General features: G+C 55.1%; 8 protein-coding genes across 8 annotated transcripts; 6 read left to right on the forward strand and 2 right to left on the reverse strand.

The window, feature by feature from the left end:
- Positions 1 to 539: 539 nt before the first annotated feature.
- Positions 540 to 1,863, reverse strand: SETTUDRAFT_163250 (uncharacterized protein). Its single transcript, XM_008027521.1, has 2 exons — positions 1,736 to 1,863; positions 540 to 1,682 (listed from the first exon to the last, which is right to left on the reverse strand). Exons 1-2 carry the CDS (start codon positions 1,820 to 1,822, stop codon positions 687 to 689), a joined length of 1,083 nt encoding a protein of 360 aa, XP_008025712.1. The 5' UTR covers positions 1,823 to 1,863; the 3' UTR covers positions 540 to 686.
- Positions 1,864 to 2,894: 1,031 nt separating this feature from the next.
- On the forward strand, positions 2,895 to 6,391 carry SETTUDRAFT_89051 (uncharacterized protein; the record flags this gene model as incomplete). The annotated part of the gene is made up of 4 exons (XM_008027522.1): positions 2,895 to 2,978; positions 3,050 to 3,993; positions 4,068 to 5,591; positions 5,650 to 6,391. The coding sequence occupies 4 exons, from the start codon at positions 2,895 to 2,897 to the stop codon at positions 6,389 to 6,391; spliced, it is 3,294 nt and encodes a 1,097-aa protein (XP_008025713.1).
- Positions 6,392 to 6,475: 84 nt separating this feature from the next.
- On the reverse strand, positions 6,476 to 7,731 carry SETTUDRAFT_89410 (uncharacterized protein; the record flags this gene model as incomplete). Its single annotated transcript, XM_008027523.1, has 2 exons — positions 6,476 to 7,538; positions 7,637 to 7,731. 2 exons carry the CDS (start codon positions 7,729 to 7,731, stop codon positions 6,476 to 6,478), a joined length of 1,158 nt encoding a protein of 385 aa, XP_008025714.1.
- A 194-nt stretch (positions 7,732 to 7,925) lies between these two features.
- SETTUDRAFT_163254 (uncharacterized protein) lies at positions 7,926 to 10,097 on the forward strand. Its single transcript, XM_008027524.1, has 4 exons — positions 7,926 to 8,166; positions 8,220 to 8,420; positions 8,471 to 9,553; positions 9,604 to 10,097. Exons 1-4 carry the CDS (start codon positions 8,089 to 8,091, stop codon positions 9,934 to 9,936), a joined length of 1,695 nt encoding a protein of 564 aa, XP_008025715.1. The 5' UTR covers positions 7,926 to 8,088; the 3' UTR covers positions 9,937 to 10,097.
- A 94-nt stretch (positions 10,098 to 10,191) lies between these two features.
- On the forward strand, positions 10,192 to 11,507 carry SETTUDRAFT_171459 (uncharacterized protein; the record flags this gene model as incomplete). The annotated part of the gene is made up of 2 exons (XM_008027525.1): positions 10,192 to 10,196; positions 10,466 to 11,507. The coding sequence occupies 2 exons, from the start codon at positions 10,192 to 10,194 to the stop codon at positions 11,505 to 11,507; spliced, it is 1,047 nt and encodes a 348-aa protein (XP_008025716.1).
- A 368-nt stretch (positions 11,508 to 11,875) lies between these two features.
- Positions 11,876 to 13,133, forward strand: SETTUDRAFT_163255 (uncharacterized protein). The gene has a single exon (XM_008027526.1). The coding sequence runs from the start codon at positions 11,882 to 11,884 to the stop codon at positions 13,019 to 13,021; it is 1,140 nt and encodes a 379-aa protein (XP_008025717.1). The 5' UTR covers positions 11,876 to 11,881; the 3' UTR covers positions 13,022 to 13,133.
- Positions 13,134 to 15,317: 2,184 nt separating this feature from the next.
- On the forward strand, positions 15,318 to 15,698 carry SETTUDRAFT_88110 (uncharacterized protein; the record flags this gene model as incomplete). Its single annotated transcript, XM_008027527.1, has 1 exon — positions 15,318 to 15,698. A coding segment is annotated over one exon (381 nt), but the record flags the coding sequence as incomplete, so codon positions are not given.
- Positions 15,699 to 18,734: 3,036 nt separating this feature from the next.
- On the forward strand, positions 18,735 to 22,485 carry SETTUDRAFT_116109 (uncharacterized protein; the record flags this gene model as incomplete). The annotated part of the gene is made up of 4 exons (XM_008027528.1): positions 18,735 to 18,762; positions 18,827 to 19,222; positions 19,892 to 20,065; positions 20,112 to 22,485. 4 exons carry the CDS (start codon positions 18,735 to 18,737, stop codon positions 21,998 to 22,000), a joined length of 2,487 nt encoding a protein of 828 aa, XP_008025719.1. The 3' UTR covers positions 22,001 to 22,485.
- Positions 22,486 to 23,897: the final 1,412 nt, after the last annotated feature.

Raw genomic sequence — 23,897 nt, forward strand, 5'->3', positions numbered from 1 at the left:
AGCAGGCTGAGCGAGGGAACAGGAAGAATGAAATAGACATGATGGGGCAAGGCAGCCACTAGCACATATTGGATCTGCAAGGCGGAATGTCAGCGTCCAAGTTCAGCTCTTACTAGCGCCCTGTGGGGTGGCTCGCTCAGGCGTGCCGTGCTGCAGTGGAACAGGAAGGCACGCATCGAGACTGGTGCTGGAGTGACAATGCCAAGCACTCGGCCGTACAGTATACGCACATGGAGTTACACACAGCCGCCAGTCTCACTCGGATTCGAACAGCAAGGCAAAGCATGATTTTACAGATAGATTGAATGCAAGCCCAGCTCAAGGGCGTCGTCGGTTATTACAAAAAACACTAGACTACTGTACACGGATACATGGACACAGGGCTACAAACGACAAAAGAAACAGAGTGTGAACAAGACATGCTGTGGATATGCAATATAAAGCAAAAAGGCTATCCAACTGGTATCGAAGAGAAAGCACCCCATCTAGGCGGCGGCAGTTAAGATTGAGGTCATAAATCGTGATGGTATCGTTTTGGCAGGGACGCTATGAAAGTGCTGTCGCAATTAATGGCTGTAGAGAGGCGGCGGCGGCGGCGGCGGCGATGGTGTTTGGATGCATATAGTGTCCGCATGTGTACATTTTGCCTGGTCTGAAGGAGCGTCGATTTGGATAAGGGGCGGTAGTCACTTGGCAGCGAGAGCCTGCTCGGTCGGTACGGGCATGGGCATGGTCGACGGCGTCTGCATGACTGCTGCAGGGTTGGAGGGCGGCGGGGGTAAGCGCATCTGCTGCGCGTCCTTTTTGATAAGTAAACTCTTGAATGCGCCGAGCCACCTTGCTAGCGTGTCATCGTCGGCGGCGCAGAACTTGAAGTTTTTCTCTTCACAAATCACTTGCATGCAGTTCTGCTTGCTGCGCGAGAGGGGGTCAATGTCTACGGCGTCGATGATGCTTGCGAAGGGGATGATGTGCGTAGCCGAGTATTCTTCTTCATTCTTGTAAAAGGCCAGGCCCTTTGGCCTCAGCACCACCCAGATCTTCTTCCACTGGCGCACGCCGCCTTTGGACTTGAGGATGTACAGCCAGCCGTGGTATACGACGCGCTCGTCGTCTGGCGTGGCGGCGCTCTGTTGGCTGAAGCTGCGCTTGGGCTGCGGGGGTTTCGAGGGGAGCGACGTGACCGAGGGCTGATTGGTGTCGGAAAACTCAAAGTCGGAGACGGAGCCGTACTCGCCGCCAGAGTAGTTGAGCGCTTGCGAGGGCCTGCGTGAACTATGTATCCGGTCTGGAACCATGGAGCTCGAGGGTCGCGGCTCAGCCTCGGAGGAGCTTGAAACAATGTTTTCCCGATTGGCTGTGCCAAAACCTTCACACGTCTCCCTGGCCGACATGGGGCTCATGACGGTCATGTCAGCTTCGTCCTCGATGCCGATGCGAGCCTCGGTGCGGATGAGGTGCACCCATTCCTGGGCGTCCTTGTCCGTGGATGCGCCCAGGTGGTAGTTGCGGGCGGGCGAAAAGATGCCAAAGACGTGGTCCATCTTCTTCTTCGAGTCTCGCTGGCGCGCGACGGCCGTGATCTCGGACAGGTTGATCTGGTGGCGCAGCTTGGTCTCGTCCTTGTCCTTGTAGATGGAGAGGTAGTGCGGGCGCAGGACGAGGTAGACGTGCTTCCATGACTAGAGGGCAGCGTTAGCAGACAGGAACCACCAGGCCGCGGACATGGACGTGCCTTTGTCTTGCGGGTGCGCTTCACCACGGTGCCGGCCTTGATGATGCGGTCGAACTCGAAGCAGCCGTTCTGGTTGACGGGCGACATGATGTCGACGCTGGCGCTGGCTGTCTTGATGTTGGGGAGCCGGGGGGCGGCCATGGGGTTTGCGGGGGGTTGGTGGCTCTCCAGAGTCGCTGCCATGGTGGCGATGGGCGTCACATTCAGTGGAGACGGGGAGGCGGGAAGGATGAGGGAAGGGAAGGGGGGTGTCGGCGCGGGACGCGGTGCGAGTGGATGACGATGGTTATAAGGGGGTGGGCGGGGGGGGGGGGAGTTTGCGATGCTCAAACGAGGGAGGGCGAGAGGGCGGTTGGTGCGTGCGCAAGAGGGAGCGAGCGAGGGAGCGAGCGTGCTGGTGCGTGAGAGTGAGTGCGTGCTCAGGGAGCGTGCTGGTGGCAGTGGCAGAGTGTTATTATATCCCGACAGATATTATGGGAGATCGACAGAGGGTAGGCGAAGGACAGGGGGCATGCATGGGGCACGAGGCCAAGCACACGGCGCAGGCCTGGGGCAGCTGGTCAGCCCGCGCGACGTGGACGAGTCAATGGCAGCGAGCGTGGGAGCGTGGGCAGACCAAAAAAAAGAAGACACTGCTGAGGGGGTGGTGGCCGTGGTGCGGCCGCGCTGAGGGTGGTGAGGGTGGTGAGGGTGGCGATGGTTGTAGTCGTGGGCGTGGGCGTGGGCGTGGGCGTCATCCAAGTCAGGCACGGGCGAGACCTCGCTGACGTCTTGGTGCAGCAGCTTACTCGGGTGCGTGCCGCCACCAAAAAAAAGCCATCCATGAGCCATGGTGAGGCGGGATGCATCAACCAGGGTGGGGCAGCATCGTCGCCATCCGCGCCCCTCTATCGACGTACATAGACACTACATATTCTGGAACCGTTTCACCCTCTTCTGCCACGAGCACTCCAAACCACCCGCCTGGCCTGCGCCCCCAAGTCCTGTTGCAGACCTGCAGACGCCCCTCGCCTCCAATCTTGGCCCTGCGCGCGTGCGCCCGTGAAACTGCGTGGGTTGCACCGGCCACGCCAAACACGACGACGACGACGGCCACGACGACAACAACGGCCGTCCGCCACGACAGCAGCACGCCCGCCCATCTCGCCGCGCCGCCAGGATGCCCGTTGTTCCCAGCGACAAGCTCGTGGCGCTGCAGCAGGCCGCCGACGGCATCAGGAACATCTGCATCCTGGCCCACGTTGTGCGTCTGCCCCGTGCCGGTGCCTGCGCCGCCCCGCCTCGCTGCGCCTGCTAATGATTGCTTTGCGACAGGACCACGGCAAGACGTCGCTCACAGACGCCCTCATCGCCACCAATGGCATCATCTCCCCCAAGCTCGCCGGCAAGATCCGCTACCTCGACTCGAGGCCCGACGAGCAGCTGCGCGGCATCACCATGGAGGCGTCGGCCATCTCGCTCTACTTCTCGTCGCTGCGCCGCCCCGCCCCCGATGCCGCCCCCGAGCAGCGCGACTTCCTCATCAACCTCATCGACTCGCCCGGCCACATCGACTTTAGCTACGAGGTCTCGACCGCCTCGCGCCTCTGCGACGGCGCCGTCGTGCTCGTCGATGCCGTCGAGGGCGTCTGCAGCCAGACGGTCACGGTCCTGCGCCAGACGTGGATCGAGAAGCTCAAGCCCCTGCTCGTCGTTAACAAGATGGACAGGCTAATCACCGAGCTCAAAATGAGCCCCGCCGAGGCATACACACATCTGAGCAAGCTGCTCGAGCAGGTCAACGCCGTCATGGGCAGCTTCTACCAGGGCGAGCGCATGGAGGACGACCTCCGCTGGCGCGAGAAGATGGAGGAGCGACTCAATGCTGCCGCCGCCGAGAAGACCGACTCCCGATCGTCGGTGCTCGAAAACGGCGACAGCGTCGACATGACGAGCACGCCCGCCGAGTACGAGGAAAAGGACGACGAGGACATATACTTTGCGCCCGAGAAGAACAACGTCATCTTCGGCAGTGCCATTGACGGCTGGGCGTTCACCGTGAGGCAGTTTGCCGGCCTGTACGAGAAGAAGCTCGGCATCAAGCGCTCCATCCTGGAAAAAGTGCTCTGGGGCGACTTCTACCTCGACCCCAAGACCAAGCGCGTGCTCAGCTCCAAGCACCTCAAGGGCCGCCACCTCAAGCCCATGTTTGTCCAGCTCGTCCTCGACAACATCTGGGCCGTGTACGAGGCCACCACAGGAGGTAACAATGGGAAGGGGTGCGTGGATTTCCTTTCCTTGCATCGTGTTTCGCACATGTACCTTAGCAATATACTTATGCCTTGCACTACAGAGATCCTGCCATGGTCGAGAAAATCACAAAGTCGCTCAACCTCACTCTGCCTGCCCACATTATGCGCTCCCGCGACCCGAGGACCCTCTTGATGGCTCTCTTTGCCGCCTGGCTTCCGCTCTCGACGGCCCTCCTCGTGTCGGTGACAGAGTACCTTCCTGCGCCACCCAAGGCGCAAGCCGACCGCATGCCCGAAATCATTGACAACTCGCCAGGCGCCGATTACGTCGCCCCACAAGTCCGAGACGCAATGACTAACTTCAAGACGTCAAAGGACGCTCCCGTCGTCGCCTACGTCAGCAAAATGATCTCCGTACCCGCCAGCGAATTACCGCAGAACAAGCGAAGAGGTGGCGCGCTTACCGCCGAAGAAGCCAGAGAGTTGGGAAGGAAAAAGCGCGCTGAGATTGCGCGCCAGCAGGCCATAGCAAACGGCGAAGTTCCCGACGTGGGCAGCGTGACGGCTGCGCTCAGCTCTGCAGCTATTGGGGAAACAGAGACACCTGTCGAAGAGACGCCCGAGGCGGAGGAACAGGCCGATCATTTAATTGGCTTCTCGCGTATCTTTTCTGGGACGCTGAGCGTGGGCGACGAAGTTTACGTGCTCGGCCCGAAATTTACTCCTGCGAACCCCCATGCTGCTCCCGAACCGCAAAAGGTCAAGATCACCGCGCTATACCTGATGATGGGCCGCGGCCTGGAGCCCTTGACGTCAGTACCCGCCGGTGTCGTCTTTGGCATCGGCGGCCTCGAAGGCCACATCCTCAAGTCAGGCACGCTGTGCTCGCAGACGGCTGGATCGCTGAACCTGGCCGGGGTCCAGATGGGCACCGAGCCAATCGTGCGTGTTGCGCTTGAGCCCGAGAACCCGTATGACCTGGACAAGATGATCAAAGGCCTGAAACTCCTCGTCCAGAGCGACCCGTGTGCCGAATACGAGCAGCTGCCCAGCGGCGAGCATGTCATCCTCACGGCCGGCGAACTGCACCTCGAGCGCTGTCTCAAAGACCTGAAGGAACGCTTCGCAAAATGCGAGATCCAGGCCGGCGAGCCCATTGTGCCCTACCGCGAGTCCATTGTCGCCGCCGCTGAAATGAACCCGCCCAAAGACGCCAATTTGCCCAGAGGCACCGTCATAGGCGAAACAGCAGGCAAGCACGTCTCGGTGCGCCTGCGCGTGCGGCCCCTGCCACCCAGCGTCACAGAGTTCCTGGGCAAAAACGCGGGCGCAATCAAGAAGCTGTATGCGGAGCGCCGCGCCGAAGAGGAAACAAACAATAACACGCAGAATCACGTGGTGCCAGAGACGGAAGACGATGGCATCCACGAAGCTGACAAGCGTGAAATAGGACATAGCTTGAGTTTCGACGATTTCAAGAAACAGCTTCACGACGCATTTGCACAGGCAAAGGGGCAAAAGGAGGTCTGGACTGATGTCATTGATAAGATTACGGCGTTTGGGCCCCGCAGGATAGGTCCTAATATTCTCGTGGATGCGACCAAGGATGGCATTTGCGGGAGAGCGTGAGTTTTTTTATTCTTCATTGGTTATCACAGTTGCAATGCTGATGGGATGCCACAGACTCCGTGATTCGTCTTCCCCGGACCCCGAGGCAGAAGTGGCGGCGGCGGCGGCGTCGTCGGATCGTACGATATCTGCGCGAACGTTTGCATCGACAATTTCCTATGCCTTTCAGCTGGCCACGGCACAGGGGCCATGCTGCGCCGAGCCCGTCCAAGGCATCGCCGTCTTCCTCGAAGACGTGACGCTCAACCTTTCTGACGACGAAGGCGCCCAGGACCGCGGCCGGCTCACGGGCGAAGTCATCAAGGCAGTGCGGTCGTCGATCCACCAGGGCTTCCTCGACTGGTCGCCACGCATGCTCCTCGCCATGTACAGCTGCGAAATCCAGGCGTCGACTGATGTCCTCGGCCGCGTCTACGCCGTCTTGACTCGCCGCCGCGGCACCATCCTCAGCGAAACCCTCTCGTCCACCTCGTCTGCATCCACAACCGGCTCGCAGACCTTCACCATCAGCGCGCTGCTCCCCGTCGCCGAATCCTTTGGCTTCAGCGACGAAATCCGCAAGCGCAGCTCCGGTTCCGCATCTCCCCAGCTGCGCTTTGCCGGCTTTGAAATGCTCGATGAAGACCCCTTTTGGGTCCCTTTTACAGAGGACGAGCTCGAGGACCTTGGTGAGTTGGCTGACAGGGAGAATGTGGCAAAGAGGTACGTGGACAAGGTAAGGAGGAGAAAGGGGCTCCGTATTGCGGGTGAAAAGGTCGTGGTGGATGCCGAGAAGCAAAAGACGCTGAAGCGTTAGTAGTCTCGTCGTGTATCTGCTGCAGGTGTGATTTGAAAAAAAAAAGTTGATCAAGACTTGCTTGTAATTGTTCATTGGTCTGGCTCAATGCCCGTTTGCACTTGATAACGCTTTGGGCAGCGATCTTGTACATCCATAACAAATGTTTTGCCGCGTGCTTTCGGGTTCAACATTATCGCTGCTGTCGTGTTGGTCGCCGCCCCAACCGTGGATGCCAAAACGGCCTCCTGGCACGGGCATGCTGCATAAACTGCACTGTGGATCAGAGAGGGCATCCGGGCGCACCTCGAGTTTGCTTGTCGTGCGAACTACATTTGCGACGATGCTGGGAAAGTTCTCCTCGACCGACTCGAAATACTGCTTCATGAGGTCGTCGATAGTCGTGTTCTTGGAGCTCGTAGATGCGTGCGTGGAGCCTTGTGACGAAGTCTCGTCAATGAGCTGAGCGAGGCTGGCATCCGACATGTGCACATACGAGACGAGTTCTTTTTTGAGCACGTCTCGGAGCGGGTAGTGGAAGTGCAGGCCAAACGGGGACAGACCATCTGATATCTGCCAGGGCAACGAGAAGCCGCGGCCCTTTGCTGTCTCGGCAAGCGTCTTTTGAGCCAGCGTCGTGGTGCTGTCGCCCCAGAGGATGCTTTCGCAGCCGCTCAACCGCGCATGCTCGACTATGAGCCGTGTGCGGAGAGTGGAAATCACGTCAGCGCGGGCGGTGGCGGAAGAGAGCGAGTTGATCATGTGCACGAGCTGCTCCTCGGTACCCGCCTCTGCATTCTGCTCGCTCTGCGGCACCAGAGACCTGAGCGCCGCGTCGTCTGGTACCAGGCGAAAAACATCGTGCAGCGGCAACGAGGCATACTCGTGATCAGGATACTGCGCGCGGATCTTGGCCAGGAGCTCGTCGGCGCTTCCAGCAGCCTCGCCCGGCTCTTGGACGTGGACAGCGCTGATTTCAAAGCCAGTGCGGCCCGTCTTGCTCTTCTGCGTCTTGAGATGCACATCCAAGACGTGCAGCAGCGAAATAGATGAGAAGCCAAACGACAGGGGTACCAGGACCCTGCGTTGCTTTTCTGCGCCGAAATTGACTCGGAACGATTCCAGGCGCTTAATGCATTTTGTGTGGACATAGCGGGCGAAGCAGTCGCTGCAGCAACGTTAGCGAGGTCGTATCTTTCTCTCTTTTTTTTATGTTTTTTTTGGCGGCTCTCGTCAACAGGTGCTGCGGGAACTACTGGTACTGACTGGCAGAGTGGCTCGGAGCGGACGACAAGCACGGCGGCGGCCTTGCATCGCCGGCAAGGCTCGTCAGGCGCAGCGGCAATGTGCTTGCCGGGCATGCTGGCGGGGTGGGAGCGGGGGATGAAGTGGTTGTGGTTGTGGATGTGTAAGGCTGACTCGTCGAGGTGTGGAGGGGGCGGGAGCTGGGAGTGGGAGGGAACTGCGCCACATTTGGATGCGCGCTAAGAACAGCCCAAGCTACCGGGGAAGGCGGCCTTGGGGTGGAGGACGAACGCGCAATCCAAACCGCCAACGGCACCACGCCAAACCTGCGCCCATGAACCATCGTTGACCGTTGTGGTTGCGCGAGGAAAGAAGAAACGTTGCCGATCCCATTCGCACCGCACACGCTGGCCCCAAGCCCCCGCGATTCTTAGCCGTCAACTCCGCCAGCTGGCCTCGCATCTGCCACCACGATGAGGGCTGCGCTGCGCAGAGTCGCTCTGCTGCTGCTGGCCACGCTCACCGCCGTCGCCGCCGTCGATGTGACGCTGGTAGGCCGCGCCCCTGTTTCCGACGTGCTTTCCGCTGCTGACACGTCCGCCAGACGCAAGATGACCGCCAGAAATGCTCGGGCATGTACAGCAAGAAGTCGTGGGGTGGAAAGGTCGACCCGTTTATCCTCGTCAAGTTCATAAAGGACCCGGCCAAGAACGAGGGAATCAAGGACCCCGTCGTCAGCGTCGTGGTGTGGGAATGGAAGGACACGTTGCTGCTGGGCGCGCCCTCGGACCTGCCCGTCAACGATGTCGGTAACTCTCTGCCAGTGCTAGGCTACACGAGCTGATGTGGCCACAGGAAAACCGCCATTACATCTGCGACGACGAATCCGTCAAGCTGAAGCTATGCAACGCCACGCACAAGGGCGAGTGGGTGCTCGCCCAAGACGTCGACAACATCTCGCAAATGCACATTCGCACCGCCGCAATCAACTTGAACGACCCCAAGCCCATCAACTACCCCGTCGCAAGCGGAGACAAGAAGATGCCCATAAAGACGGGATACTATTGCGTCGCCGCCGCCGCCCAGGACTCCCGCCTGCAGTACGAGGCCATTGTGACTTTCCGCAATGCCTACGGTGAGCTGCAGGCCGCCCAGATCGCGAAGCTGCCCTTCTACGGCGGCATGACAATCGTCTACTTTGTCGTGTTGGCCTTCTGGGGCTTCTTGTACTTCCAGAACAGACACGATATTCTCGCGGTCCAGAACTACATCACGGCGATTCTGGTCTTCTTGGTCGTCGAGATGCTCATGACTTGGGGATACTACGACTACCAGAACCGCCACGGCAACAACATGGGCGCCAAGGCGCTGATGATTATTGTCGCTGTCCTGAACGCGTTCCGCAACTCGTTCTCCTTCTTCCTGCTTCTCATTGTGTGCATGGGTTATGGTGTCGTCAAACCTTCCCTTGGAAAGACCATGACCATTGTCCGCTGGCTTGCCGTGGCGCACTTCATTTTTGGTGTCATTTATGCCGTCGCCTCGCTTACCATCCGCCCAGATGATGCCGGACCTATTGTGCTGCTTGTTATCCTCCCACTGTCCGCTACACTCACGGCCTTTTACATCTGGACTCTGAACTCGCTGAACCTGACTATGAAGGACCTCATGGAGCGCAAACAACATGTCAAAGCCACCATGTACAAGCGATTGTGGTGGTGCATCCTGACGAGCATCATTGTCATCTTTGGCTTCTTCTTCATCAATAGCTTTACGTTTGCCGGTGCTTCGACCCCGGATTTTGCGCCGACCCACTGGCAAACGCGATGGTTTGTTCTTGACGGCTGGCTGAACCTGGTCTATCTGGCCGATGTATGCTTTGTGGCGTACATGTGGAGACCGACGGCGAACAACCGACGATTCGCCATGAGTGACGAGGTGAGTTGGATGACCCGTGGGCTTTTTGCACAAGTACTGATTATTTCTAGATTGCGCAAGATGATGAAGGCTTCGAAATTGCTTCGCTCAGAGACTCCATGGACGAAGAGGAGGGCCGCTTGAACCAGCCTGAGTCGTACGACCCAGCGCCGAGGTCCAACAACAATGCACGCGATGCGTCACCTCTGCCTGCACCACAAGCGCAGAAGCCTATTCATCCTCCTAGGGAGAGTCTTGATGGCGACACTATCTTTGCTGTGGGTGAGGACGACAAGTGGAGTAGTGATGGCGACGAGGAAAGCGACGAGAGTGAGTCGGAGGCTGGCAATTCAAAAGGAGGTAAGGACGAGCGCTCGAGATTGACTGGTAAAAAGGATGACTAGGTGTTGGTTTCCCACGAGGATGGCTGGGGTTTTAGAAGCTGTTATTTTGGGCACTGGCGTTTGTTGGAAAGCGACACACATCGCATGGGTTAGCGGGTGTCGTGTATTTTGTATTGTATGTCGGCCTTGGCATAGCTGGCGTTCGCAATTGTGCCTTGTTTTGTTGCTCTTGTTCTGTACTGATTGAGATTGTCCCGCATTGAGCTGTTGTGTCGCGCTGAAACCTAACTCCGCAAACGCCGAAGCGTCGCCAATATGTCGTCAGAGTTCTTTGCTGCATCCTCACTTCATCCACTTTGACCTGCACCATGGCAGCTCTATCGCTGAGCGCACCGGCGCGCAATACAAAATACATATGTGATACATGTCGGACAAGTCTACGCTACCTACGAAATCCAATCCTCGGCACACATCGATCTCTCAGCACCGCAGTGTCCTCGCACAGTCAAACCTCGTCGCAATCAGCATTGCATCAATCCTTTCGCAGTCGAGCTCCCGCCTTGCCTGTAAAGTTTGAATTGGCTCACAGACAATTCACGTCACGTTACTCTTCAGCAGCTGGTCAAGCAGCGCAAATCGCCAGCTCAGGCTTTGCGCCACTTCCGCATCGTCGCCTAATCTCCCTCTCCGGCGCTGATACCGCAAAGTTCCTGCAGGGCCTGATCACAAATAATGTTGATCCGGACCGTCATTCATCTTTCTACTCTGCCTTTCTGGATGCGCGCGGAAGAGTGCTGTGGGATGTATTTGTGTGGGTATGGCCAGAGCTCGTTGCAGAAAAAGGCCATTGGGCGTGCTACATTGAGGTTGATGGGGGCGAGATGGAGGCTTTGAAAAAGCATCTGAAGCGCCACAAATTGAGGAGCAAGATACAAATCGAGGACGTGAGAGAAGACGAGGTGCGCGTGTGGGCGGCCTGGGGATCTGCAGCTGGACAAGCCAATACCGGCGATTTGATTGCTGCTATGAAAGATCCACGCGCACCAGACATGCACCGCTGCCTCTCAAGCGCAAATGCGCGGACGATAGTAGAAGGCGCCGAGCCACTGGACGTTCAGGAGTACCACATCCAGCGCTATCGAAATGGCATACCCGAAGGACAGGCCGAGATTCCACGGGAGAGCGCCCTGCCAATGGAATGCAACGTCGACCTCTCGCAAGGCATAGACTTCAAAAAAGGCTGCTATGTCGGTCAAGAGCTCACCATCCGCACAAAACACACGGGAATCGTACGCAAGCGCATCTTACCGGTCGAACTCTACACCGCCGGTACCCTATCCGCTCTTCCTGAACACGGCACCGACATCAAGCAACTCGACGAAAGCGGCAGCATCAAGAAAGGCCGTGCAGCAGGCAAGTTCGTGGCGGGCATTGGGAATGTCGGCCTTGCCATGTGCCGATTGGAGAACATGACGCATATGAAGGTCAGTGCTGAGGGCGGCACATGGAAGCCTGGCATGGAGTTTGGTTGCGAGACGCAAGACGGAGTCGTCAAGGTCAAACCGCTGCTGTATGACTGGTTTGTGTTGAGAGAACGGGAGTTGTGGGACAAGAACCGGCTGAGGCTGTAGAGCTCCATGTTCATGAATCATGCATGTCCATCTCAATAATGCCATCCTGTGACATGACCATGTATCATGACTATTGCACCTTAGCGCCGTCGTGTAGACAGAACGCCTGACGTGACTAGTCAGCCTACTATGAGGGGCTGTGCAATGGTGGCTTAGCTTCGCGGATAAGCTTTATTCTTCGGGAATATCACTCTTGATACTCGACTACTTTGCACAACGACTCCTCCATTGTGTTTGTTGCTTGACCGCCATATATATCACTGTATCTGTCAAGTATACACTATACTATTGGCATGGTGAAAACGGTTCCCAGAACCATGGCTACCACACTACCCCCAAAGCCATCTGAACACCATCGCTCCATCTCAAATATCATGTCGCGTTTCCGATTGAAGAAAAAGACGGGTTTAAAGAAGCATGAGCCACAACACGAGTCACAGCAGCAGCAGCATGATCAGCAAGACACACGGCCTCCACTGATCCACGCACCCGTTCCCCTCGTCCTCCCCCAGCACCAACAAGCCCTAACGAAGCTCGGCTGGACGACAATCAGCTTCCCCAACGACGCCTCAGAACATGCGTCCACAAACTCAGTTTCCAGTGCGCCCGCACCTGCACCCGGCGCGCACCCGCTCCAAGCCGCATACGAAGCCCTCTTCGCCGCCAGCCAAACCTTCTTCGCCCTCCCCGACTCGGAAAAAGCCCAGTGGAAACACCGCCTCGGCTCCGAAGAAGGCTGGTCCAAGATCCCCGGCGAAAAGGAATTCATCACTCTCCGCTCGCTCGCGTACTGCCCAGATGTGCTGCGCGCGCCAGCCCAACGCTACTGGGCGCTCATGGGCCAGCACTGCGCGAGCACGCTCGGCCGCATGTCGATTGCACTGGGGTTGCCTGACGCGGAGAACGAGGGGCTCCGCCAATTCGTCGGGCCGTGTGCACGCATGCCTGAGACGGAGGACGGGAAAACAGCGACCATGCTCCGGCTGTTTAGGTACGAGGGCTGGGAAGCTAAAGTCGTGGCGGAGCCGCATGCAGACCTGGGTCTTCTCAGCGTCGTCGTGGGTGATGTACCTGGCCTCGAGGTGTGGGATGGCGCAGCCTGGTTCGATGTCGAGAGGGCGGTGCAGAGGGGAGGCGGAAAAGGCGCTACTATGCTGGTTGGACGGCAGCTGGAGCGCCTGGCGAACAAGAGGTTTGTGGCGGGTGGCCATCGGGTGGTTGCGTATGGGGGGTTGGGAGCTAGCTCGGAGTCTGGGACGGAGGTTGAGAAGAATGCGTATCGCCATTCGATTGTTGTTGTGCTGCGGGCTCATGAAGACACGATTATCAGGTCTGAGGCGCTGGAGACCGACGTCACGGGGAAGTGGGCGCAACCTATGGATGGAGAGACAGCTGGTGAGTTGTATGAGATGATTAAGCGGCAGCATTTTAATATCAATGTCGATGTTGAGGAGAGGGAGGCGCAGAGGAGGAGGTTACAGGAGAAGAAGAATGTAGTGGGGGAGAGTGAGTAGCGTGGGTGAGGGCATTTACATGGCATTGGGATAAGAGGTCATGTGTGGCTGGGCGATATCTTCGTTTCTTACTATAATATTTGATACATGATGTGTATTACAAGGTCACCAGCTAGTGTACTCACTATGCCAATGAAGATTTCCCATTTGTATCTTTTGTCGCTGTCAATGATTTACTCGTTTCAGCATAAACATCCACTTCCTGAGGATACCAACACATTCACTTGCTTCTCTGCATACCTCTTTTCCTATAAAATCGCAATCACCATACACAACTAGCTTAGTCTGCATTCTCGTGACTAACCAACTCAACAAGCTGGATTCCAACCGCATCACATTCCTATACAAACCTCGATACACACTCCGATCTGGTATGACCGCGAGAATATAAAATCAAGCCAGTATTTCCCGACGAAGGCTTGCGGTGCAAGGAGTGGTGTGACTATGAATCAGTCTTCGTCTGCCACAACATCGACATCAACATTGCGTATATCAACACCATCGACACCATCGAGAAGCATAGCCAAATGCAACCTGGACTCTATGTACACATCCATCTCCTGATCCACTCATCCAGCGCATTTATATACGCGTCAGAATCACCGCTAAACAGTCACAACACCCGTTCCACCGCTACTCTTCCCTGATCTCCACCAGATGCCACGCAGTTTCAAGGCTATGCGACGTCTCATGCTCGGCGTGGATCTGGTGAGTAGAGATATGTTTGAGAAGCGAGGCTGGGGATTGCTCGTCTGCGTGTCTCTCCTGGAAGGAAACGGTATGCGAGGTGCTGAAGGCGTGTATGCTGATTTTTGGAAGTGAATGCGGGTGCAGATGAGAGGGGGATATAGAATAATGAAGACCGCTTCGAGCAGTGGAAGACGGAAAAGAAGGGGAAAATGGGAGGGCTAGGGCGTTGTGGCAAGTATACAGACAAAAAATATTCATTATACATAACAAATGCCTGGATGCCGTTCGAGATCACACCCAGCCTCGAAAAAAAAGACGCTTCAAGATGCTGCAGCGCAGAAACAAAGCGAGAGCTACGCCGCTCTTGAGCGAGTGGGCGATAAAACGACAAACCCAGGGAAAAAATCTAGATTTGGACAGCGGACTATCCGAGAGACTCGCGGTCCCAGCCAGCTACCACTGAGGCAAACCTAGCTGTTAGCACGCGGATTTCGCATCACCGTTGATACCATCAAAGTACTCCATTCATCCAAGTCACACATCCCCTACTGAGTCAGTACCTTACGGCGCTGCAATCCGCCTGTGTCCATATATCCCCCCCAGCGGATCTCTATTCAGGAGCGGCTTGCATACATCTTATGCTATACTAGTACCACAGACAATTACATCGTAGGTGATTGGACGTTCTTTGCGCTTCCCTAGTGCGCACCTCGTGAAGTTTGATTGCACCTTTGCGGCTTCATTTTACGCAACACGATGTCCCGCCTCACTACTTGACACTTACTCAGGAGCTTTTCTCCTCCTCTGCACCCTGCATGGGTAAGCTGCTCGAGTCTGGCGGTTGGCCTGCATAACTGCCATGTAGGGGTTCTGTGCGAGGGTAAATGGATTTGGGGATTGTCTTGGGATGGGAGTTTTGGGAGGGTGTGGGTTTGGGATTGGAGTTGGAAATAAAATATTTGAGGGGCGCTGTTGCGCAGACGATGTTGCTTAGATTGGTAGCGTTCAAAATCAAACTACATACGCAGTGTTTGCACGGAGAGGTAGATTTCTTTTGGTAATGTACTTTTAACAGGGAGCAGATTTATCACGTGCGTTTACCAAGGTACCAACGGGCAGGTTTGGGTTGGTCACGTGATACAGTGCTTATCCTTGACTACCTTCCTCAGTGTTAGGCATCCTACTCCTTAGCTGTAAATGAATCGCCCGCCCGAATGCTTGATCATTCAGCATTGTGGAATAGACCTTCTGTCATGTCTCGTCAATGTCCACGGACTCGCCTCAGGAAGTTTCAAAAAATGTCCGGTTAACGATTGATCTGCGCCTACACGAAATCATCAGCCTCGTCTAATCTATCTTTAGACAACTGACCGGTATCGCTGATGGATACGTACAAGGCAGACATGGCTGTTCAGCCTCGCCCAGCAAATTACAAACAGGGCGTACATAATCCTTCGACGCTTCAGTCTGACTCCCCCGTTTCACCCTCTCTCGCGGAGTTCTAAACGAACGCGCAAACGCACCCTTGTCAAACGGTGTCAACACCTGTCAGCACGTTGTGCGAGAGATGTCGCAGGGCCCTGTCGCCGCACTCCAATCAGGAGCCATGGACGCGGCGCCTCTCCTTTTCGAGCACGACCCACTCCCAGAACACACGTCACATTTCCGGCTACTGCGCATCATTCGCGGCGCCTTTGGCCAGCACGTCGAATGCGAGATTTCCACCTGGCCAATTGCCAGTGCGCCGCCCTACTTGGCAATCTCGTACACATGGGGCAACCCGGCCGACACGACCGAGATCACGATCAACGGCAGGCGTCTCGTCGTACGACGCAACTGCGAATATGTCCTCCAGCAGGCTTTTGCGTCCAGGCCCGGGGAGTACTTCTGGGTTGATGCTATTTGTATTGCTCAGACTACGCAAGAGAAGAACCACCAGGTTGGGATTATGGGCCAGATTTACTCCGGAGCAAAGCATGTTTTGGCGTGTGTTGGACCCCACGAGAACGACAGCGAGTTTCTCCTGGAAGCCATTAAGAAATATGATGCGCTGTTTAAAAGTATTCGTGCGGTTTTGGATCTACAGCAATACAATGCGTGGGAAAATCCGATCCAGGGCCATATGAAGGTTCTTTTGCGTTGCCTGTTGTCCATGAGAAGCAAGACGCGCCAGCGACTGTACCACGCATTCCGTGCATTCATCCAGCGACCCTATTTTACTCGTGTATGGGTAATGCAAGAATTGCATTTGGCCACTAGCGTTTCGTATTGCTTTGGAATGGCTGTGCATACGGCCGAGGATTTTTTGTCGCTGCACTGGCTCATGAGATTTTGGACAATTCCCATGTATGATTCCTATCGTACGCCTATGCTAGTACGGCGATTTTTCGTCATTGGCCGGTATACATGGGCGTATTCCCGAACAAACTTTTCCAAGGAGATGCTGTTCGAATATACAATGCACGAGACTGGAACTACCCTACTGGGATTAGGCTGCACCAAAGGCAAACTAAGGCCAGTAGATGTGCTTCTTAACACCAATTTGGAGTGTACCGATCCACGGGACCGGTTGTATGGTGTCTTGTCTCTTGTGAACTGGCCGGATCAACAGAAACCAGAGGCTGATTATCAGAAGGACTATTTCCAAGTCGCAGCCGATGTTTTTGAGTACTTTCCCAAATCCTGGAACAATGAGAACGCCTGTTATGGCGCACTAGCCCTGTGTCGCGCGTTCCAAGTAACCGGAAAGGAACCATCTCTTTGCCAAGCGCTGGCCCTGCGTTCCAATACGTCCCGACCAAACCGCAACTCGAATCGCGATGATGCTAGCGATCTTGTCAGAGACGATTGCGAGTGGCAAGGCCTCCAGATATCAGATGTCGTGACATCCTTCAAGTCGTCAAGCCACTCTGGTGACGAGCGTCTGAGGGTGTACCTGTCGACGCAAAAGGGGGGCGGGTGGTCTGTTCTGGAGCTGCATAGGAATTCAGAAACCATGATATTTCCAGCTCCTCTTGGCACCAGGAATGGTGACTGGTTGGTATTTGAATCCTCGGTGTTAGGCGAGAGGGGATTTCTTGGTCTGATAGTCAGGATATCAGAAAGCGGCGCGTACACCGTAGTGGGGCAGGTATATGTCCGCGAATTCGACTATATGACTTTCAAAATGCTGCTCATGGATGTCGCCAATGTCAGTTTTGCTGGCCATTGGCACCCCGAGGACCTTTTACTTTTGGGGTGGAGTATCAGTAAGGTGACATCTGGCGAAAGCACAGCACACGAGATAAGCGAGTTCGTCAACCGGCGAATCTGTGCATGGGATGGCTCTTCGTATTTCACAGAGAAAACGTATGATTTTTCCTTTTTACTCAAATCAAAGTTAGGTAGCACATAGCAATAATATATCAACAAATTGTAATAAGCTCCTATCATCTGTTAGTCTCATACATGGACAGAATAAATCAAGTACGCAATCTATTGCTTAGCTCTTAGCGACTGACACAGAAGACGTATTTGAGTGAAGCAAGCGGCAAGTAGACGCCAAGGTTGCGGGCACCAGCGGCACCAAGTTGCTGGCCTTGGGATAGACTTTGGTCGATAGGCTATCAGACGAGCCAGGCCGCCGAGGGTGGGGCAGACGCACGATTAGTCAAAAACACGTCAGAAATGTAAACGGTGAGTGTGGAGTCGGCATGACTCGCTTTGAGACTTGAACAGGAGTGAACCTGGCTGTCCATCAGGCAATGCCGTGGTTTGAGTTTACATGCCACATGTGCATGTTTTCCCGTCCGGGGAGGCGGTTTCAGGTGCATTCTGGCTTGGTTGGGTGCCCGTGCCTTATGCTGCTGCAAAGCATAACGGAACATTGTTTGCACCTGCTCTGGCTTGCCGATGGACGGGTCGAGGTGTTTGCTGTACGTGATGGGCCAAAGCATGGCCCCTTGTACGTGTGGTTGCCACCCAGGCCGCCTTGAAACTGGGCACTGAAACACACTATCCGGCCAGATATGAGGGCATACAAGCATGAAGATGACGGCTTGTATATTCTTGGCGCAAAGACGACAGGAATTAATGATTGGCCCCGGGGGAGCCTGGAGCAGCAGTGACTCAGCTGTGCGAGACAATGGAGGTGACGGGCGGCAGTCGACGGGCAGCGTCCATGACGTGTAGCTGAGGAGCCAAGTTTTTTTTTTGCTGGTGCGTGGCGGAAGAGGCGTCGTGGCGGGCATAGGCGCGAGGGCTGAAGGGCATTGCAGCATTCGCATGAGCTGAGCAGGCGGTATTAATAGGCGTTGGAGGAGGCGGCCGTGAAAGCGGTCGTGGAAAAGGACCGAGCCGCATCCTCTTTGGGAGGGGGCTCGGGGCTAGGAACAGGCTAGCGCCGGGGCTAGCGACGCGCCAATGTGGTGTAATGTGCCCAGACGACGTGTTTCAGAACAGGGCAGGGGCATGGGGGGCGTTCGGGGAAGGAGCGATTCAAAGACGCCAAAATAATTCACACTCGCTCCCCCAGCCCGCCCGCCCACGACAACGACACCACCATCACCACCACCACCACGACCGACGCCGTCCGCCTTGCCTTGCCTTGCATCGCCCTGCATCGCCCTGCATCTCCGCCCGGCGAGCTGCCCGGCCTCGCCTGCATTCCTATTCCCTCACCTGTCCGCCCGCCGCCGCTGAAACTCGCGCATGTCCACCGTCGCCCATCAGCGCCTCGACTCCGCACCGCCGCCGGTGCCCCAGCCGCTCCTTTGTCGACCCACGCCGCGCACCCGCATGCGACGCCTGTAACCCTCTGCCGCTGGACGACGGACGCTGCTTGCCTGCCTGCCTGCCTGCCTGCCCGCCCGCCTGCCCCCGTGCTTTCGCATCGCTGCAGCAACTCGAAGGGGCTTGCTGAGTCCTTGCGCGAGCCCGCTCCGACCATCGATTGCGCCTCACTCTGCTTAGCCGTCTCTCCAACGACGCCCGTCAGCCCCCCCCCAACCAACCACCCCCAACGCGCTGCGAGGCATGAGCTAGGATGACGCGCCCTCACATTATCAGAGCAGGTACGCATCCGCTCCACGAGTGCCCGCTCGGCGGCATGCACCACCCGCTAATCCCAATGGCCAGACACAATTGACCTGCAGGACAAGATTTCCCCGACCGCCCAGGACCATTCTCACCAGCCCGAACGCCCAGCCCCCCTCGGAGCAGGCCCAGCCGCTCCCCATCAGCAGGCCGCCATCCGCCATGTCGAGAAGGAGCGCACCTCGGAGGAGGCGCGCCTGCACAACGTCTGGGACCAGACCAACAACACGCTTCGGGACGACCCCGGCTCTGATGACGAACACACGACAATCCACCACGCCAACGGACACGATGCGTCGCACGACGAACAGGCGGTGCGGCTGAACGGCGGCGCACACGGCGACGCTGACGATGCCGACATGCAGGATGCCGACGTCGAGGAGGACATGGACGACGACATGATGGACAAGATCTCGAGCTCGCCCTCGATAGACGATGGTGGGTATTTTTCACCTTGTTACCCCGCGACTTGGCCGGCAAGACAAGGGTCGTTGACGCCGCAGTCTTCGCCGTTGCCCTCAACGGTCGCTTCTTCCTCCCCGTTTTCCAGTACACCCCTTCATTTTCCTATTTCTGCCGTCAGCGCCTCAGGACCGTCTAGTGTCCTAGCGTCTGACGGCTCTCCTCTGTCATGTTTCCACCCAAAGCCAATTCCAACTTCTCTTCACGTTTCCCCACCAGCACACAAGTCAACGGAGCATCATCATGGTGAGTATACCTGGACAAGGACCACCAGCCCACCGGAACACGAGGATGACACCAACGCCGAGGTGAGTATGAGTCCGGAGACAAGGCGTTTGAGGGCCATTGAACGCCGCATACAGATGACGAGAGATGATTCGCAAGCATCGCTCATCTCCGAACTCGATGAGGAGCAAGTCAGAAGTATGCTGAAGCCCATCAGCCGTTCCCTGCTCGACAGCCCAGACGACCCGTTTTTCGACTGCACACCTCCACCCGAAATCCAATGCCCCGACGAAGACGATTCCTGGATTACCGACAGCGACGCAGATTCCTGGGACGAAGACCTAGACCAAGACAACGATGATGCATCCAGTGACGTCTCTTTCTCTGATGATTCCAGATTTATCGACTCGGGCTGGGGAGGCGAATGCTTACGAGAAACAGAGGACATTGATTTTGAATTTGTCTACGCGCTACACACATTTGTCGCGACCGTAGAGGGCCAAGCAAACGCAACAAAGGGCGACACAATGGTGTTACTCGACGACAGTAACAGCTACTGGTGGCTGGTGCGAGTGTCAAAGGACAACAGTATTGGTGAGTAACAGCCACAGGCGCACCGCTCTCTGCTGACCCAGTCAAGGTTATCTGCCCGCAGAGCACATCGAAACACCCACAGAACGCTTAGCGCGTCTTAACAAGCACAGAAACATTGATCTCTCTGCCACAATGCTTGGTGATACCGCTGAAAAGACAAAAAACCCACTTAAGAAGGCGATGCGGCGAAGGAACGCAAAGACTGTCCAATTCGCACCACCGACTTATGTTGAAGCCTCAGACTACGACTACTCTTCTGATGAGGGCGAGGGCGAGCTTTTCGGAGGCCCCGAGCCAAGGCAGATGCAACAGGAACAGAGCGGAGCGCAGAATGGCGATGCGGCTCAAGACGACGGTATGCAAGTGCAGCCGCTCAAGGTGAATGGTGGGAAGAAGGACGGCAACGACGGCGACTCACGCCGTTCGAGTGACGACTCTAAAGGAAGCGAGGACTCCCTGGACCGACCATTAGACCCCAAGGTATCACGGAATGGCACACTTCGCAACACCGACTCTTTCTTCAAGGACGACAACACTGAAACACGCAAGATTACGCTCACGCCAAACATACTTCGCGACGACTCGAGTTCTTCGACTACAGGCTCACGGGAACGCGGAGCAAGTCTCGAGAGTTTGGAGAAGAATGGCTTTGCAGACAAGGTCAAGGACGACAAGAAGAAGAAAGAGAAGAAATCAGGTATGCTGAGTGGGCTCTTCAAGCGCAAAGACAAGAAGGGCAAGGGCGCACAGGATTTGGTGGACAGCGATATGGAAAAGTCAGAGGAGGCTGATCGCAGCTCACCGCAATCGAAACCCTTGGATGAAGGTGCAGAACGGTCGTCAGCTGAGCAGGCCGCGGCGCCTGCGCCTTTGAGACAGCCAAGCAAGGGCAAAGTGCAAAGGCGCCAGATCAGTCGCGACGACTCTCCGATAAAGACCAAGGGTATCTTGAAAACAGAGAGTCCTATGGATACGGACTCGGACGACGAAGACGACAATGCCGCGGAGGACGAATCTACCGCACAGCAGACGACCTCATCCATGCGTCTGGTGCCACCAGAACAAGGCAACACAAGCCCATCGCCTGCTGAGGAGCAAAAGAAACCCTCTGTTTCAGCCTCGACCTCTACACATTCAAAGAACCCGTTCAGCGGTATAATGAAGTCTTCACACGATGGCGAGGTGAAGCGCGAAAAGGTCACAAAGGCCAAGCAGCGTGTACAGCTGGACGACTTTGACTCGGATGAAAGCAGCGATCCTTTCGCGGACCCTGACGCTGAACGAAAATCGGGCGGGGCTGAGAATTCAGAATCGGCTGGGCGTCTCTCGGAATCACCAGTACATGTCTCTGTAGCAGATGCACAAGCGTCCCAGAAAGAGAATGGGGCAGGCAAGGACAGAGAACTCGATTCTCACCATGCTCCTGGCTTGTCCACGGATAGCTCAAGCCAAGAAACTAGCTCACCAATATCGACGCCAACACCCGACGACAGTCCCTCAAAGAATAGCCAGGAGAACGCATCGCCTACAAACACGACATCGGCCTCGGCTATCCCTCCACCTTCGAGATCCGCACCGAACCCTATGGATGAAAGAGAGCCTTCTCCACCTGCTTCGTCGGACAGCACAATCCTGCCCGCTTGGTCCGACGCCTCCCTACGCGCCTATCTCGACGATGGCAGTGAAATTCGCGACATGCTTGTCGTCATCAATGATACCACGGGCGTTGTGCCAGTTGGCCCCGACCATCCTCTCATGAAGGACTACCTTGCTGAGGAAATGAAGACCATGCAAGGTCTAAGTGGTGAGCTAGATCGCTTGCTCAATGGACTAATGGAGAAATCAATGAAAAGAGCGGGCAGTGCAGCCAGCAAAGCTAGCACCACCCGTAGCACGAGCGCCAACGGCAGCTTGAACAGAGGAACAATGCTTTGAAGGAGTAAGGCTGGTCCGGAGTCATTCATCATTGTTGGTATACCCCCAAAGGCACACATCTTGCTACGCGCCCCCTTGTCGTAACGGCGTTTTCTGGAGATTTTGGGGCATCATGTGAGACGATCTTGGGAATACATCGGCGGGGTTGGTGGGCCTTTGTCTTCTTGCTTTTTTTTTTACTCTTCTTTCTCCATCTTTTCACCTACGACGCCTTTTTTATTTTTTGCTCCGTTGTTTTCTTTTGGAAATCTCTTCTTTACTTCTTACTGATTTCCACCCGTTTTTCTTCCTTCTTATACGGGTAGGAGGGGAGTTGACTATGCGATGGCGTCTCCCTTTTTTTTACACTCTCCTTCGTATACATTCGCTCTCCTTTTATATCCACTCGTGCGGCCCCTTCAATCCTTAAACTCTGTCAACTTGGAAAGGGGCTTGTAACACTTTTTCTTTTTCCTTTTTTTTTTACAATGACCTGTCTCTCCAACAATACCCCTCGTTATTTTGTTTTTAATTTGTCTGAATACATTATCGACATGTTCACATACAGTACATTACCTACCGCACTCGCTTATTTGATTTTTCCGTTGTAATTTTCTGTTTTTTTTTATCAATTTGCATTTTCTTGTTGATCTCTTGGATTCGGGTGAGGGAGGGTGGTTATTATTATTCTTGTTTTTTTTGGTTGCGTTGTGGAGGGAACAAGAAGAAGAAGAAGAAGAAGAAACAAATAATTGGACACTTTTTTTTTCAACGGTCTTTTCTTTTCCCACTTGTCTTCCTCTTCTTCTTCTTCTTCTTCTTCTTCTTCTTCTTCTTCTTCTTTCTGTTCCTTTCTGTTTTTTTTCTCAACTTGAGGCCTCCCCGCCCCCCCCCCGTGTACACTGTACGTATAAACTGTCTGCTGGCCCCCCCCCTACCCCCCTTTTTTTTCCTCGTAGAAAAAGAGAAAGAGGGATATCATGGAATTCCAGAAGCTTGTTTGTTTGTCGACTGCGAGTAATGTGATTGGTATTTGCTAGACTGTGTGTGTGTGATAATTGTTAATCGTGAGCTACTTCATCTCTATGGTGCCAGAGTTTATTTTTTTCCCCCCAACGAGATGAAAACATCTTCCCAAGTCTGACCATAAATCGCAGAGTGCTTTATATGTATATATATATATATATATATTCCTACCTGAATCCAGCTTGCCACCCTCTCTAAACATGCTGAAGAAAATAAAAAAAACCACCACGTCCTTGTCAACTGCATGTCGAGAAATGCCATGTAACAACACATATGACCTCGCGGTACAAGTTAAAAAAAAGAAAAACCCCCCCACCCACCCAGCACCGCTTTCTACCTCTTTCCACCAGTCTATCCAAGGGGAAATTATCATGTTTAGTATGTATGTATGTATGCATGTATGTATGTACCTTGTTTTTTCCATCTACTCAGAACTCCCTGCTGCACTCGACACACACACACACACACATATATATATATATAGTACTACCAGAACATAAAACATACAGCTATGTATGGACATGGCTATGTGTCATTCTTGGCTCGTTTGATACTTAGATGTAACGTATGTGGCAAGCGAGCGCCGCAGGCAAGCGAGCGCCGCACCCCACCAAACCTGCGCACCTCTCCTATCTCAACGAACAATGGCTCAACGTAGCGCTACTCAATTAGCTTTGAATAAAGCAGATATTCAGCTTGCTATTTCTTCTATTAATCTCTATTAAACACAAAGTAATTGTCGCGCTGCTGCTGTCTACAACGTGTCTAAACGAACAATCCGCCACCGACGCGCTGGTATACCTGCTCGACGCGATTGCCAGCCTAACTCAAAGAAGCTCACTAAGCTAGAAGAGGAGGTGATAGTTGATCATATACTTGATCTAGGATCTAC

This window comes from Exserohilum turcica (assembly GCF_000359705.1).
Source record: "Exserohilum turcica Et28A unplaced genomic scaffold SETTUscaffold_2, whole genome shotgun sequence".
Taxonomy (NCBI): Eukaryota; Fungi; Ascomycota; class Dothideomycetes; order Pleosporales; family Pleosporaceae; genus Exserohilum; species Exserohilum turcicum.